This window comes from Sturnus vulgaris, chromosome 14, assembly GCF_052056855.1.
Source record: "Sturnus vulgaris isolate bStuVul1 chromosome 14, bStuVul1.hap1, whole genome shotgun sequence".
NCBI classification, from domain to species: Eukaryota; Metazoa; Chordata; class Aves; order Passeriformes; family Sturnidae; genus Sturnus; species Sturnus vulgaris.
The window spans coordinates 4,752,513-4,769,303 of record NC_142256.1 but is presented as its reverse complement, the minus strand read 5'-3'; the positions used below and the strand labels follow the sequence as shown (position 1 = coordinate 4,769,303).

Below are 16,791 nucleotides of genomic sequence, written 5' to 3'. Positions count from 1 at the left end.
CAAAGTGAGAGGCATGAAAGGCTCTGATGGCAGCATGGCTGCTTTGCCAGGTGCAGCATCTTGGAGCAGGGCTCCCCTCCCTCCTGAGGGGCTCCTGTCCCAGCCTGAGGCTCCTCTCGGCTCTCTCACAGGTAGAAGCTGTTGTCCTAGCAAGGAAACGAGATTAATGTACAAATGTCCCTCAGTAACAAAACCAGAGGCTGTTCAGAGGTTTTGCATTGTTGGATGTGGGATGTCGTTCCATGGGGCTGCAGGCTCTGGCAAGGTGCTGGGGAGCCTCTCACACCAATCCTCGTTTTTAAATTCTTTTCCCAGTCTTGGTCAGGCTATGAAACAAATCCTGTTCTTGTCCTTTCTCTTTTTTTTTTTTTTTTTTCATCCTTGTGTTTGCTGGCTGGAGAGAGTCCATGGGTGGCTGGGGAGGCAGGGGGGGCTGTGCCCCCCAGCTGGGCTCGTGCAGGGGCTGGGGGTCGTGGGGCCAGGCAGCCCCTGTGGCTGGCACAGTGAGGTGCCAGGAGCACTGGGGGTGCTCTGGGACCCCTCGTCCTGCCAGCCCCGCGGCGTGGGGAGCCCAGGGCAGCCTGAGCAGCCAGGCACGGGGCCAGGAGCTTCCTCCTGCTGCTTTCCCATGGCTGCAGCAGCTCCAGGCTCCAGGAGCCCTCCCTGGGCTGTGCAGAGGGAGCTGCTGGGAGCCCTCGTGTCCTCTGCTGTTTGGATCCAGTGACAGCTCCACTGTCTCTCTTGGGGAAAAGAAGAATAATTTTAAATGTGTGTGCAAGGCTGCCTTTGGCCAGCAAGAGCTGCTGCAGCATGAACGTATCCAAACACCCAGTGGATTTATTTTATAAACCCTTGAGCTGGTGCAGGGGAGAGCTCAGGGTTTCCTGCAGGCACTTGCAAATCCCATTTCAGGCAGTGGGGTGGGGGTGATGGACCTGGTGAGTTCAGTGGGGTGAGGAGGGCGGCTCCCAGTGTGGCACCTGCACAATTTGCCATCTGCAGGGGCTGGCAGCAGCCAGGCCCTCTCCTGCTGCTGGCCCATCCCCCTACACTTTGGTTACAGCCCTTTTTTATAGAATTCCAGACTGGTTTGGGTTCCAGTTCCAGTTCCAATCCCCTGCCGTGGCAGGGACGCCTCCCACTGTCCCAGGCTGCTCCAAGCCCCATCCAGCCTGGCCTTGGGCACTGCCAGGGACCCAGGGGCACTCACAGCTGCTCTGGGCACCTGTGCCAGCCCTGCCCACTTCCCAGGGAAGGGTTTTTCCTCTTCTCCCCAAGCAGAGCCTGTGCACCACCCCAGGCTGTTCCTGGGGGCACGGCCCAGAGCCTGCCTTGCTGTGGCTGTACCAGCAGGTACCTCTTGTGCCCTGCACACGAGGAAGGAGAGGCTGGCTCTGGCTCTGTGTCACTGCACGGCTGCTGGGGACGTGCTGGGGTGCTGGCAGGGGCTGGCAGGGGCTGGCAGCTCTGGGGTGCAGCTCCTGGTGCTCTGCAAACCCGAGCTGGGAGCAGCAGGTTCAGTCGCCTGCTGGGAGCTGTTTTCCAGCCTCGTGCGAGGGAGAGGAGCTAAAAATACAGCTTGTGTTATTTGCCTGCAGCTGGAGTTGATTTAGGCATCCCTGGCTGTCGTGGAGTGCAGCAGAGGACAGCCAGCAGTGGAACTTTGCCGACCATAATTTCACTGCTCTGCCCTCCCCACCCTGCTCCAGAAAGCAATGGCCAGGAAAAGCAGGGAGAGGGCTGGGATGTTAGGAGCTCCTGAGCTGCTCTGCTCAGAGTTTCCACGGCTTGGTTTTCCTTTTCCCCTTCAGCAGGAGCCGGCCTGGAGCTGCTGGGGGGGATGTTCAGGGGTTTGTCTGTGCCCCTCTGCAAGGGACACCAGCACGGCCCCCCCTGCTCTTGGCAGCACACGCCAACACAAACGTGTGCTTTCCTCTGGTTTTGTCTCCAGCCTTTTGGGCCAGGTCCTGCCCTGGCTGGGCTGGAAGGTGTCACTGCTGGAGCTGCTGTTCCTCCTCTCCTGTCCCCTCCACGTGGCTCCTGTCCCGCGGTGGCTCCAGGCTCTGCTCCGCGTGGGCTGGGACAGCTCCGGCCTGTGCTTGCAGGGCCTGGGGGGCTGGAGGTGACAGCGTCACAGTGCCGGGGGTGTCAGGGCGGTGGGGGTGACGTGTCTGACCCCCGGGCAGCTGCTGCAGGTGCAGCCCAGCAGTGCAGCCGTGGCCTCACCTCCCTGCTCTCCTCCCCTGCAGGTTCCCGACCACCTTCCCTGCTTTTTGACGCCGAATCGGGATTGCGTTCACTAAAGATGGAAACACTGGAGTCGGAATTGACCTGCCCAATCTGTCTGGAGTTATTTGAGGACCCCCTGCTGCTGCCCTGTGCCCACAGCCTGTGTTTCAGCTGCGCCCACCGCATCCTGGTGTCCAGCTGCTCCTCGGGCGACTCCATCGAGCCCATCGCCGCCTTCCAGTGCCCCACGTGCCGCTATGTCATCTCCCTCAACCACCGGGGCCTGGAGGGGCTCAAGAGGAATGTGACCCTGCAGAACATCATCGACCGCTTCCAGAAGGCGTCGCTGAGCGGCCCCAACTCCCCGAGCGAGAGCCGGCGTGAGCGGCCCCCGGGCCGCAGCCCCGCGGCCATGGCCGTGTCCGAGCGCGTCCCCTGCCAGTTCTGCGAGCAGGAGCCGCCCCGCGACGCCGTCAAGACCTGCATCACCTGCGAGGTGTCCTACTGCGACCGCTGCCTGCGCGCCACGCACCCCAACAAGAAACCCTTCACCAGCCACCGGCTGCTGGAGCCCGTGCCCGACGCGCACTTCCGCGGGCTGGCGTGCCTGGAGCACGACGGCGAGAAGGTGAACATGTTCTGTGTGACTGACGAGCAGCTCATCTGTGCCTTATGCAAGCTCGTGGGCCGCCACCGCGACCACCAAGTGGCCTCGCTCAGCGACCGCTTCGAGAAGCTCAAGGTGAGGGCAGGGGGGCAGAGGATCCCCCCGAGCTGCAGGGGATCAGTCCAGATGTGAGAGCTGAGGCTGCAGTGAACCAGTCCAGATGTGGGAGCTGAGGCTGCAGTGAACCAGTCCAGATGTGGGAGCTGAGGCTGCAGTGCATTAGTCCAGATGTGGGAGCTGAGGCTGCAGTGGATCAGTCCAGATGTGGGAGCTGAGGCTGCAGTGCATTAGTCCAGATGTGAGAGCTGAGGCTGCAGTGCATTAGTCCAGATGTGGGAGCTGAGGCTGCAGTGAACCAGTCCAGATGTGGGAGCTGAGGCTGCAGTGCATTAGTCCAGATGTGGGAGCTGAGGCTGCAGTGGATCAGCCCAGATGTGAGAGCTGAGGCTGCAGTGAATTAGTCCAGATGTGAGAGCTGAGGCTGCAGTGGATCAGTCCAGATGTGGGAGCTGAGGCTGCAGTGGATCAGTCCAGATGTGGGAGCGAGGTTGCAGTGACCAAGTCCAGATGTGAGAGCTGAGGCTGCAGTGAACCAGTCCAGATGTGGGAGCGAGGTTGCAGTGACCCAGTCCTCATCACAGTGTTGAGGCTGCAGTGCATTAGTCCAGATGTGGGAGCTGAGGCTGCAGGGAATGTGCTGTGGATGCTGTTTGACCTGTGTGAAGTCTGAAATCCCTCTCTGCCCCCCGTGCATTCTGCCTGAGCCTGCTGAACACCTCTCTTTCCTTTTTTTACACGGAAAGAACCTGCAGCAGGTCCCACCCGAGGTCAGGCTGTGAGGCCGTGCCTGTGGCTGCAGTCATGTTCCCATTAGAACTCTGCTCACGCCTTCCTCAGCTGCTGCTTCCTCTGGCCTTTCTCCCTTCATGTTCCGGGCTCATTCTGCCCCAAAAGTGCTTTTCTGGGATCTTTGACCTGCTCATGTTTAGAACAAAACCACTCTCTCTGCTCTCATGTATTTGGAGGGCAGAAGGAATATTTCGGTGCTCCAGCAAAAGCACAGAACACTTGGGTATTTTTGTGCAGACCAGATTATTTTTTTCCTCCTTGTTTTTAAATAAGCTGGTGCCTGGAAAGAAATCTTCCTAGATGTTTCCTGGGCTGGTTTCCCACCTCCCCGACTCCAGACTCTCCTGGAGCTGCTGTGAGCTGCCCAGAGCTGTGACTGAGCACCCCTGCTGGCACAAGGGACAGGCTGGGAGGTCCTGGGTGTTTCTTCTTCCATTCCAGCCACCCGGCTGGCTTTGCCTGCCCGTCCCCCATCTCATCATCCTCACCTAAGCTTCCCCAGTGTGCAGAGCTGTGCCAGCAGCCCTGTCCATGGTCCAGGACATTCTTTTTCCATGAGGAAATGTCTCAATTAGCAAATTGGAAACCTTCGAAAGCAATGACCGTGTGTGTTTGCGTGCAGTAAAACCTGGGCAGAGAAATGAAAAGCCCTGGAATATTCCTCCCTGATCCAGCGTGTGCCAGCCAGGCACATCCATCTGAGGAAGCCTAGCAGGTTGCCAGAACGCTTCTTTTCCCTTTTCAATAGGTGTGAGGTGATTGTGGCCGTGGAGGGAAGCTCTCCTGTGCTGCCCATTCTTCTGTGCTTGCTCCTGCCCAGCTCCCCGGGGCTGGAGCTGCTGGGGGAGCAGGCTCAGGGTGGCCTCAGCCCAGTGTGAGTCCTGCAGCACATCCCTGCCTCTGGCTGTGCACCGAGGGGGCTTTGGGCTGTCTTTTCCTGACACTGCCTGCACTGCAGAAGCTGCTCAGGATTGGTGCCAGGCTTCCCCAGCAGAGCCAGTGTTTGTTTTGGCATCTTGTGCCATCTCCTTACGTGGCCTCAGTCCAAGCTCTGACCACCCTGTGCTCCCTGGCACTGATGAAAATCCTTGCAAGCACCTGAAGTCCTTGAAATCCCTGAATGTGTGCTGCCAGGATGCTGCTGCCTGGCAATCTGTGGCTTCCAGTGGAGCAGCTGCAGCCTCCCATGGGCCTGCCCCACGTGCTGTGCCCAGGGCAGGGCTCTGTCCCTCTGTCCCCTCCTCAGCACGTCACTGCTGAGCTCGGGGCTGTCCCAGAGCCCCACAGTGCTCTCAGCAGCCAGCAGTGAGCAGATGCACTTAATCCCTGGCTTTGATCCTGCATCTTGAGTGAGCTGGGAACGCCTTTCAAGTTAGATTTTTTTGATGGAAAATTGGGTTTTTGAAGTGAGTAACTTCCTGTTGTCAGAAGGGCTGTGCTTTCCACAGAAATCTTTGGTGGGGAACTTTTTTTGTCTCTTTAGAAGAGATGAGTGCCTGAAACTGGACTGGTGTGTGTAAATGAGAAACCTCCTCCCAGTGCTCCCCTTTCCTCTGAGCTGGTTTTACATCTAAAGCCTCCAGCAGCCTGGCTTCCCTGTGGATGCTCTGCAATGATCCGTGCACAGTGTATTACACACCTCCAGATGTTTTAGGAACCATCTTTAATCCCTTTAATGCATGTGATGGGTTTATTTGGTGCATCTTTGTGCAGCCCCGTTTGTTTATGTCATAAATGAGGATTCCAGGGTGAGCAGTTCTGGATTTAAGCAGGGACCACACGGGTGCCAGGCAGGATGGGGCAGAGTGCTGGACTGTGCCCAGGAGCTCTGTGCAGCTGGGATGGCAGGGGTGATGAAGGCAGGGGTGATGATGGCAGGGGTGATGAAGGCAGGGGTGATGATGGCAGGGGTGATGAAGGCAGGGGTGGATGAAGGCAGGGGTGATGATGGCAGGGGTGATGATGGCAGGGGTGATGATGGCAGGGGTGATGAAGGCAGGGGTGGATGAAGGCAGGGATGGATGAAGGCAGGGGTGATGAAGGCAGGGGTGGATGAAGGCAGGGGTGATGATGGCAGGGGTGATGATGGCAGGGGTGATGATGGCAGGGGTGATGATGGCAGGGGTGGATGAAGGCAGGGATGGATGAAGGCAGGGATGATGATGGCAGGGGTGATGATGGCAGGGGTGATGAAGGCAGGGGTGATGATGGCAGGGGTGATGAAGGCAGGGGTGGATGAAGGCAGGGATGGATGAAGGCAGGGATGGATGAAGGCAGGGATGATGATGGCAGGGATGGATGAAGGCAGGGATGGATGAAGGCAGGGATGATGATGGCAGGGGTGATGATGGCAGGGATGGATGAAGGCAGGGGTGATGATGGCAGGGGTGATGATGGCAGGGGTGGATGAAGGCAGGGGTGGATGAAGGCAGGGGTGGATGAAGGCAGGGATGGATGAAGGCAGGGGTGGATGAAGGCAGGGATGGATGAAGGCAGGGATGGATGAAGGCAGGGGTGATGAAGGCAGGGATGGATGAAGGCAGGAGTGGATGAAGGCAGGGATGATGATGGCAGGGATGGATGAAGGCAGGGGTGGATGTGCTGACATTCTGGTTTTCCCTGGGCAGGTTCATGCCCAGGGTTCCCAGCTGCAGGTGCCATTCCCTGGCTCTCAGGTCCCCAGTCCAGCAGGCAGTGCTGACACTCCTGCTGTGGGAGCAGGGCTGGGAGCAGCCTGGCTCCATCACCAGGTCCCTGCTCGTTTCCCTCTCTGTGGGCTCAGCAGGGGTGCACAGGTGAGCACAGCCAGTGACAAAAGTCGTCTGCAGGCTCAGCTCACCGGCTGGAAGTCGACATTAAAGATGAAATTAAAACTGTGTGTAGATGAAGAGCAAAACTAATGGCCTGACCTAGATACAGCGAGTGCCCAGGACAGCAGTGCCTTATCTGCCAAGTGAAATCTCAGCCAATTATAAATTCAGATTGCTTGAAACTTGTAATTAGCATCCTCTGTGCCGTGCCTGGGTCCTGGCAGGGTTAGGTTACACTGGGGATGCAGCAAGAGCAGCTCTGGGTGCAGAGCTCCAGCTCCTCCATCCATCCATCCAGCACTGCTGCTGCAAGGAGCATTTGAGGAAAGGATTTTGCATTAATTACTGGCTGCTGTCAGTGGCCGTTCTGTGAGCTCTGCTCCCTGAAAGAGCCAGAGCAGGGCCAGCTCTGAGCTTTTCCTTGGCTTCTGTGGATTGACAGGCTGGAAACAAGCAAAAGGAAGAGAAGAGGATTCTGTAACACTTCCATCCTCTGCTGGAGAGAGCCCCGAGCCAGGTGCAATCCCACCCTGTGTTACCTGTCAGAGCAGCACTGCCTCCCGTGGGGCTGGGGAGGCCCACCAGGATTAACAAATCCTCCTGTGCAGGGAGCTGGGAGTGATCCCAGGGCTCTTAGGAGAGGGGGCTGGGGGGGAGAAGATTGAGGAGACCCCTCAGTCACACTCCAGGTGGGATTTGCTCACCTGGGAGCTGTGAGTGCAGGGTGAGCCCGGCTGCTGCTGGTTTCTGATCTGCCGTGCTGCCAGGGGCTCTGAGCAGTTCTGCTCCGTGTGTCTCTGTTTCCTCCCAGCAGGAAGAGTCAGCCGAGGACAGGGGCTGCAGTTGTGACTGCTGGGACTCCCACACAGCAGATGGGGGCTGCTCCCAGCAGGAGCACAGCTCGGCTGCTCGTGGAGCTCTTGGCCCCTGAGCCGGGGATGCTTTGGCTGCTTTGTTTCCAGAAGGGGGGAGAAGAGAAGGGGGTGCAGCCCCAGCCAAGGCTCACTGCAGGCTGCTGCTGGGGGAGGAGGGAGCCCCTGCTGCTGTGGGGACCCCAGGAGGGGACACGTGTCCCCTCAGTGCCATGTGTCCCCTCAGTGCCACAGCCTGAGCTGTGCGGGCAGGGGGGCTTTGGGGCCCCCAGCTCAGCCTGGAGCTCCTCCCCAGCCCTGGGTGATTTTAGGGTTATCTCAGGGCTGCTTTGGTAAGCAGTGACCTCCTGGGCAGGGGACTGTGCCACCCACCAGGGTCCTTGAACACCCAGAGGAGCATCCTCATCCCTGTTGAATATTGATTGTTTGGAGGGCACAGGGGCCAGGAGCCAGCACTGAGCGCTGGGATCTTTGATGATTTGCTTTGCTTCCCAGAAATCTTCTTTTTAGGGAGGGTTTTCCTTTTTTTCCTCATTAATCACTAAGCTAATATGGATATTGAGATTGCAGAGCTGCAAAACTGCTTTGATTAGATTAATCTCTCCTTTTTCCAAACCTACATTCACATCCAAGATAATTTCAGTGCTGCTATCTCAAGAGCAGCTTGCACTGGAAAATGAAAGCATAAAAGTGTGAAAATCCCGAAGTTTGGGATGAGGCTGGAGGATCCATCCCCAGCCTCGGTATCCTGGGAGATGCAGCCCAGAGCTGGAGGCCGGGCTGGGGGCAGGACGATTGTGCAGGTGTGGTTCTATGTGTGCAGGTGTGGATACCTGTGTGCAGGTGTGGTTCTATGTGTGCAGGTGTGGATACCTGTGTGCAGGTGTGGTTTCCTGTGTGCTGTCCCTCTGTGGCCTCCCTTGCAGGTGACCCTCCTGCCCTGGGTGGCTGTGGGGGTGTGAGCCTCCACCCTCCCCATCCAATTTCTGCATTTCTCAGAGCTCACAGCTGCTGCCTTTTCTGATTTATTTGAGTTTTTCCTCTTTGGGGGTGGCACAGGTGGTCGCCAGCTGCTTCTGTGGGAAGGTGCCACCCTGTGATCAGCTCATTTGGATGAAATAAAGTCTAGTTTTGCCTTGAAAACACGGATAGCCAGCAGTTTTAGGGGGTATAGCCCGACTTGAAGGCTGGGTGGAGTGGGCTGTGCCTGCCTGGCACGGGGGGCAGGGGCTGGCTGTCCCTGCAGGTGGCTGGAGATGGAGGAGCAGCAGTGCTGCCCCTCTCCCTGGCATTTGCCCCTTCCCAAAACAAGCAGCAGCTCTGCTGAGGATTGCTGTTCCTGCCCTGAGAAGCTGTTGTTTAATATTCAGGATATATTGCGTTGGGGCACAATGAATATTCAGCAGTGGCAATGAGCAGGGCTCAGCTGATGCTGCTGCCTCTCCTCGGGCTCTGCTCATGATGGTTCCTGGCCTGTGCCTCACTGGAAAATGGGTCCCAGCAACATCCAGTGGCTCTGAGTGCTTTGGAGCATTGGCTGCGTGCAGTTGAGTGTCAGATGAATTTCTCAGCAGGCTCCAAACCTTGCTCTGTGATACTGAATATTGCTATTATTAACACATTAGCCTGTGAAACACCTGACAGGTGTAATTAAGTGATTTTACCTTGACAGATGATGTGGGGTTTTTTTAAAAAAAAAAAAAAAGATTTGAATATCCAGTTGAAGCGGTTGGATGTGCCTTTTTGTAGAAATCAATATCAGCACACTGGCTGATAAATCCTCCTGTGTCAGGAGTGGGGCTGGCTCTGGGGGACCTGGAGGAGTGGGGGTTTCCTTACCTGCTTTGGGCTGGTCCTGCAGTGTCGCAGCTCCTGCTCTGTGCTGGATCCTGTGGCAGGTGTTGGAAGGTGTTTCTTGGCTGCCGTGGGGCTGGGCACGTCCTCCAGAGCTGACAGACCCTGCTCCCGTGGGAGCTGTGACCTTCCCCTTCACCCCAAAGATCTTTTCCACCCCGAGGATCCTGTGAGCAGCACAGGTGAGCCCCCCTGGCCTTGCTCTGTACCCACAAACAGGTAGGTCTGGGATGAGGAAAGCACAGGTGTGTCCCCAGCATTTCCTGAGCTGCCTCCCAGATGAACAAGTTCTTGCAGCTCTGGCGTTGTTTGGGAGCTCTGGGCCGGGTGGGCCCTGTGAGGGCACATCTGGAGCAGCTGGAGAGCCCTGTGCTGGCAGGGGGGGCTGCCCTCCGTGCCTCTGGGGCTGCACAGATGAGCTCCGGGATGGAGAGCCCTGGGCAGGGCAGGCTCCTGCCCCGTGGCCAGGACTGGGGTGGGATGTCCCAGCAGGAAACGCCTTTTCCTGCTGAGAAAGCTCTTGGATAAATGTGCATCCTGCCATCCCCTCTGGGCACTGCAGCTTTCCCAGGCATCCACATCTGCTGGTGAAAGTCTGGGATTCTGGGATTTGGGCATTTCAGTGTTCAAAATCATCACAATGTGCAGCCAAATCGCGTGAGGCAGCTGAAGCCCTTTGTGCTCTTGTGGGCATCTCTGGTTTGGGGGGTAAGCTCAGCAAACGACGTGCAGAAAGGTGTGTGTGGTGTGGGATGAGCCAAAAGCACAAATCCAGATTCCTCCCTCGTTTCTCCAAAGGGCTTTTGGGAGCCAGACATCCGGTATCCGAGAGAAAACACGCAGGGGTTGTGCTTCGGCTTTGTTTGTTTGTTTTTGTGATGGTGGTGATTGGAAACTGAAGGTTCCAAGAGAGCCTGATGGATAATCCTCGCTGCAGCTTTGTGTCCTGGCTGCAGCCTGCTGCTTGTGCTGGAGTGATCCACACAAATCCAGCCCATCATGGAAAACATGGAAAACCAGCCCCTTCTTTGGCCTCCCAAGGCAGGAGCCCTGTCCTGCCTGAAGCTCTCCCAGCACTTTGGACAAGGGGAGGTTTCCAAGTGCTTCAGGGCTAATGGAGCTGCAGCCTGACAAAACCCAAACCTCCTTCTGAAGTGTGTTTGTGGAGTTTCATCTCCAAATAACCCGCCCTGAGTATTTCCATGCAGCTCAGAATGGTGTTTTTCCTGGATAACTGGTGTGTGGAACCATTTTTTATTGAGACTGGGTGGAGGATTTGGGGTTTATTGGGTGCAGAATTTGGAAGCTGCTATTCCCTGATGGCATCTGCAGGCACAAAGCTGTGCCAGGGTCTTGGGAAGCTGAGAGCCCGTGGTGGAGTCAGGAGTGTTGATGCTTTAGGAGAACCAATGGCTCGGTTAAAGGCAGGAGGATTCTCCTCAGGCACATCTGCTTCCAGCAGCAGTGGCTCTGCCAGCAAAGCTCCTGGCAGGCAGATCCAGCAGGAAGGTGGAAGGTGCTGGGGAGAGAGCAGCTGGAGCAGGGGGGTCAGGAACGTGTTCTAGGAATGCTGCTTGCCACATGAGCCACTGGTGGTGTTTGGAATGTGCCAGCCAGGCCAGGGCAGGTTATTGCTGTTTAGATCCAGGTTATTTGTGCATTGCAGGGCTGGAGGTGGGACAGTGTGGTGGCTTTTCCTTGCTTTTCCTTGCTTTTCCTTGCTTTTCCTTGCTTTTCCTTGCCTTCCCCTCCCAGACACCCTCGGGCAGCAGCACAGGGACCGTGAGGATTGTCCTGCAGTGGCAAAGAGCATTTCCCTTGGGAATCCCCTCTCATTTCCTTTGGGAATCCCCTCTCATTTCCTTTGGGAATCCCCTCTCATTTCCCTTGGGAATTCCCTCTCCCTCCCCCAGAGGTGCCCAGCCCTGCTGGGCTGGCTGGTGCCAGGGGTGCCAGCTGCTGGTGTCTGAGTTTGGCCAATGCTCCTCTGGACACAAAGTGCTGGTTCTTTGTTGCTTGGTTTTCTCTGGGTTTGGGCTTTCCTTGTGCCCCCCTGCAGCACATCCCCACAGCTCTGCCCGTGGTTCTGGGGCTGGCAAGTGCTGCCAGCACCTGCAGTCTGGGGGCTCCTCCTGTGTTCTTCCTCCTCTTCCTCATCCCCATCTCTGAGCCCTGCTGCCCTCAGGTGTAGTGTGGTTGTTACACCCTGGAAAAAGAGAAATTACTGTCTTGAGCTCATTTCTGTCTGTTTTTCCTGATGGAATGAGAGGGAAATTTCTTGTTTCCCTTCCCACAGTGATAGTGTGGCCATTGGAAAAAAAAAAATCTGTATGAAAGTTTAGGCCTGGGAAGAGGGTGAAGGGGGGTGGCACAGCCTGGGGCAGGTCCCAGGGGGGCTCCATCCCCATCAGGGACCCCCTCACCCCTCTCTGTGCCCCTGGAGAAGCCCAGACCCTGCCCAGGGCTGGATCTGCTCAACCCCTTCCTCCTCATCATCCCTTGTTCAAACCCAGCATTTCTGTTTCATCCAGTGCCACTCGGTTCTTGAAGCTGTGATTCTGAATTTCACAGTGTTCCTTGTCAGTCCCAGCAGGAAATATGTTCGGGACCAGTTGGGAAACAGAAGGGAAAAAAAATTACCAGGAGGGGTTTTTTTCACTCCTTTGATCTGCATTTATTTATATATTTATTTACTTATTAGCAGAAAGCGCAGTGGGAGCAGAGAGCACAACTCATCTCCCACAATCTGTTTGCTGCTTGCTGGGTATTAGAGAATGGCACCAGCTGGGCTGGTGAAAAACCCTTAAAAAAGAATAATCCCAAAGCCACATTAGCAATTAAACATGTCACTCCCTGAACTCTGGAGTTTAATCCATTTTCTTCCCGCTTTTTCTCTTCCTTTTTTTAAAATTTTTTTTTTATTCTCTCTTGCTTTGTTTCTGTGTTTTGGTTGGGGGCTGTGCTTCAGACTGATGCTGAGTTATTTTATATTCTCCTCAGGGTTCATGAATGCAGTGCATGGGTGACCCCTCTGCTCCCAGGGGTGTGGGGTGAGCACTTGGCTCAGAGCTCTGCTCTGGCTGGGGTTTGGGACACTGGAACAGAGCTTTGAGATCAACCAGGCCGAGCATCCCCCTGCTCATCACTGCCCTGGGTCCTCCCAAACCTGCCTGGTTCTGATGCAGCAGCGTGGACAAAGCCTTGTATGGGATTGAGAGAGACCTGGGAGCTGATGGGGGAACCACACCCATCCCCATCCCATTCTTATTCCCATCCCATTCTCATTCCCATCCCATTCTCATTCCCATCCCCATCCCATTCTTATTCCCATCCCATCCCAATCCCATTCTCATCCCAATCCCATTCTCATCCCAATCCCATCCCCATCCCAATCCCATTCCCATCCCAATCCCCATCCCCATCCCATTCCCATTCCAGCAGCAGGAGGGGCTGTTCCAGCCCCAGCTCCCCCAGGCTGGGCTGCAGGGCCAGGATGGGTTTCCCATCCTTTTATCCAAGCTGGGAATGAGCAGGGCAGGGCAGGGGGCAGCCCTGGCACTGAGCCCCATTCACTGCTGGCACTGGCACAGTCCTGGACAATGCAGAGTAATCAAGTTTGGGATCATTGACATCCAGCTCATGCCCAGCCTGGGAGTTCATCCTTCAAGCTGCCCACGGCTGAGCTTTGTGTAACCTTGGGGAAGTGAAGGGATCCCACTCACCTCCAGTATGATCTAGTGCTCAAAAACTACTTTTTAACTGTTGTAAAACACCACCGTCAAAAACCAGAAATTAAATTCTAATGGGGCTGTTCCAAGCCAGGCTGAGGCCTCTCGTGGAGGCTGTGCAGCCCTGCCAGCACATAAATCCGTGGTGTCAGAGGGAACAAAACGTTCCCATCGGCAAAGAGAGCCTCCAAAGAAACGAGGGGACTGATGGGGGGAAGAAAGGGAAGAAAAGCAAATTAGATCAAGGTTCAGTGAGTGACCCTCAGGGCTGGGGTCTGCCAGGAGGATCAGTGTGGGAGGGTCATTGACACTGCTGGTGCTGAAAGGGTCCTTGGAGCTGTCACTGGGTGAGCAGGAAAGGGGCTGCAGGGCTGGGATGGGGCTGCAGGGCTGGGATGGGGCTGCTGGGGTGGGATGGGGCTGCAGGGATGGGATGGGGCTGCAGGGGTGGGATGGGGCTGCAGGAGTGGGATGGGGCTGCAGGGCTGGGATGGGGCTGCTGGGGTGGGATGGGGCTGCAGGAGTGGGATGGGGCTGCAGGAGTGGGATGGGGCTGCAGGGCTGGGATGGGGCTGCAGGGATGGGATGGGGCTGCAGGGGTGGGATGGGGCAGGATTCCAGCAGGATTCCTGTGTCAGCCCTTCTTTATAATAACTCAGGATGTGCTGCAGAGAATGGCCCAGGTGTCCTGGCTGAGGCACCTGAGCTCTGCTGTGGTGGCCAAGGGTTCCAAGAGGTGAGGCTGCGATTTTCCTGGATGTGGGAACTCCTGTTGTTCCTTCCTTCCCTGTGCAGAATTCCCGTTGTTCCTCCCCTGTGCAGAGCCCTCCTGAGCTGATGCTCCACTCTGGGAGCTGCTCAGGGAGCTTTGGGGATCCCAGGCTCTGTCCCTGCCCGTCGGGGCTGGCAGTGAGTCCCAGAGCCCAGAGCTGGGCTGCTCTGTGCCCTCCCTGTGCAGGTGATGCTGATCCATCCACCTGGGCTCAAGGGTGCTGCCTCTGCTTCCAGCCCCATCCCAGCTGTCCCAGGGCATTTGGGAGGAGAGGGGATGTGAGTGAGCCTCAGCTCTCGTGTCAAGTCAAGCATCCCAGGGCTGGAATGTGTGCTATGCTGAGACTTTGGAGAGCAGCTCAAACGTTGACTCAAATCCACTCCAAAGGCTTGGAAAACAAAAAACCACCAAAGCGAACCCACAAGGTGTTTGTTTATGTTCTGGAGCTCTTGGGATTTTCCAGGCAGCCTCATGACTCCCTGGGGCTCTGACTCACTGGCATGGAATGGAATTCATCCAGATGGATGGAATGGGTGCAATGGGCAGCAGGGGTGGGCAGGGGCTGCCAGGGGGCTCAGGGCTCCCTCAGAGCCCCTGTCCTGCTGCTGCACACAGCGATGGAGGCTCCAGCCTGAGCCAGGGCTCTCCCAGGGAAACAGCTGGGTGCTCTTGGTGCATGCTGGAAGCCTTGTGCATGGGGTGTGTGTGTGTGAGGAGGGGGTGACAGTGACCCTGCCCCCTTGGCAGCCCCCCGAGGGTGGCCCTGGGGTCCTGCCCACCATGCTTCAGGCTTCCCTTTCCTGGCTCTGTCACAGGGCAGATCCGTTCCCTTCCCAGTGCCCAGGAGAGAAGGAAATTCCTCCTTGTATCAGAAATGGGTGGGTTTATTCTGGAGCAGCGAGCGAGGGCTGAGGGAGCTCTGCACTTCCCTGGGCGCAGCTTGAGCCAAGTCTGAAGCAGCTGGAGCAGGATTTGGCACAAGCTCTCACCCCGTGCTCTGCACTGAGGCTCCAGGGGTCCCTCCCCTCCGCCCTTCCCAGATGTCGTAACTTTTGGAGAAGCCTGCCTTGGGTTGGCTCCTGTCTCATTCCTGAAGGTGGAGGCTTGGGCAGCAGCAGGGCACGGGGCTGGAGCTCCTGGGGTGCTCCTGGTCGTGGTTTTGGGGAGGAGGAGGGCAGCAGGGCTGCGTTTGGGCACCTTGGGGCACCTGGCAGCAGCGGTGCCCGTGCCCAGCCCCGGGGCAGCCACAGCGGGCAGGGCTCTTGGCTCCAGGAGGGAAAACCTGCCCGGGCATTTTCCCTCGTGCCCATTGCCCTGAGACATCGCAGTGTGGCAATCCGCGGGGCTGTGCCCGAGATGTGCTGGATAAGCTGGCACTGGGGGTGTGCCAGGAGCTGGGATGGGCTGGAGGAGCCCTGGGCTGGGAGCCCTTGGAGTCACCCTGGATTTGCACTGTGGCAGCCACAGAGCCACTCAGGCTGCTGGGACTCTGGGATAAAAGGCTTTGGCAGGGCAGTGTCCGTGTCCCCTCCACATCTGTGCCAGGCCCCCTCTGGCACCCCAAGCACTGCAGGGGCAAAAGGGGTCCCTAGGCAGTGCCAAGGCTCTGGCCACAGGAGAAACTCTGAAAATGCTGTTTGTGCCACTGCTTGGTGACGGGTTTGGTGACTTTTCGGTAGGTTTAGGCATTTTGTTTACTCTTCCAGAAGCAGAAGGGCAAAGGGATAAAGACAGGAGGGCTGGGACTCTCTGCTTGCGTGTGCACAAAGGGTTAAAGCCTTCCCCAGCGCCGGCGCGTTCCCCCCGAGGCTCAGTTTGTACCGAGTGCCTCTATCTCAGCATCTGAGGCTGGTTTGAGCAGCCTCACCCTGCCTTGACATGAGCACACATCAGCCATGGCAGGCAGCTGTTGGAGCCCAGGGCTGTGCCCACACCGTGCCCAGGATCGGCTGCTGCCCCCGCAGCCAGGTGTGGGCAAGGGAGCCTGGGACACCCAGCCAGGTGTGGGCTGGGAGCCTGGGACACCCAGCCAGGTGTGGGCAAGGGAGCCTGGGACACCCAGTCAGGTGTGGGCTGGGAGCCTGGGACACCCAGCCAGGTGTGGGCTGGGAGCCTGGGGCACCCAGGTGAGCAGGGCAGGGAGCCTGGGGCACCCAGGTGAGCAGCTCCCACTGCCCTGGTGTGGCTCAGAGCCAGCCAGGGAGAGAAGCTCAGGGCAGGTACCCCAGGAAATGGGGGATGGCCCCGCTGAACATGGGGGTGAAGGTGTCCCCGTGTCCCCGAGGGGATGGATGTGCCCCCACAGGAATGAAGGTGCCCCTGGCGCCTGGTGGAAGGCTTGGCTCAGTGCAGGCACGTCCTGCAGGAAGCAGGGCTTTGGGAGGAGGTTCTTTATTTATTTTATGCAGAAGTCTCCACGGCCTTCACACTTCATAGGATCACGGAATATCCCGAGTTGGAAGAGACCCATCCCTCCTGGCCAGCTCCTCCACTTCTTCCATCCAGATTTGTTTTCCTGCCAGGGGAGGCGAGGAAGGGAGACCCTGGTTGTGGTGTCACCCTCCAGCCCGTGCCTGGTGCTGCCTCTCCCTGCAGCTCTGGGTGAGAGGGGAGGTCTCCAGTTGTCCCCATTTGCCCCTGTCCTGCCTTTCCCAGCGGTGGGATGTGGTTCCTAAACCATCCCTGGGGGCTCTCCCTGCCCACTGGGGCAGGAACAAGGCAAGGTCCCAATGGAGGAACATTTTCATCAATGGCTCCAGTGCCACTCTGCTCTGTCTCCAGGCATTAAGGGAAGGTTGCAGGTTGTGTCCTTCAGCCAGGCTGTTCCCTTGTCAATCCAGAGCAAATCAGGTGCCAGGGCTGTGTGGGGACATGGCCAGGATTGTCCTGGCTGTCCTGGGCTGTTCAGGCATCTCCAGGATAGGGAGGACTTTGTGTTGCTCAGTGCTGGCTGTGCCATCCTGCTGCTGCCTCGTGCCAGCTCCTGCATCGGGGTCAGGAGCTGCCAGTG

At 57.4% G+C, this 16,791-nt stretch overlaps 1 protein-coding gene across 3 annotated transcripts in view; it reads left to right on the top strand.

Moving 5' to 3' along the window:
- Positions 1-16,791, top strand: part of MID2 (midline 2) — a 50,681-nt gene that overhangs the window by 11,866 nt on the left and 22,024 nt on the right. For all 3 annotated transcript variants that reach the window (XM_088173345.1, XM_088173344.1, XM_014891061.2), the window contains exon 2: positions 2,250-2,971. In XM_088173345.1, coding sequence (XP_088029471.1) covers positions 2,306-2,971 — 666 coding nt within the window. In that variant the 5' untranslated portion in view covers positions 2,250-2,305. The remainder of the gene's footprint in view (positions 1-2,249; positions 2,972-16,791) is intronic.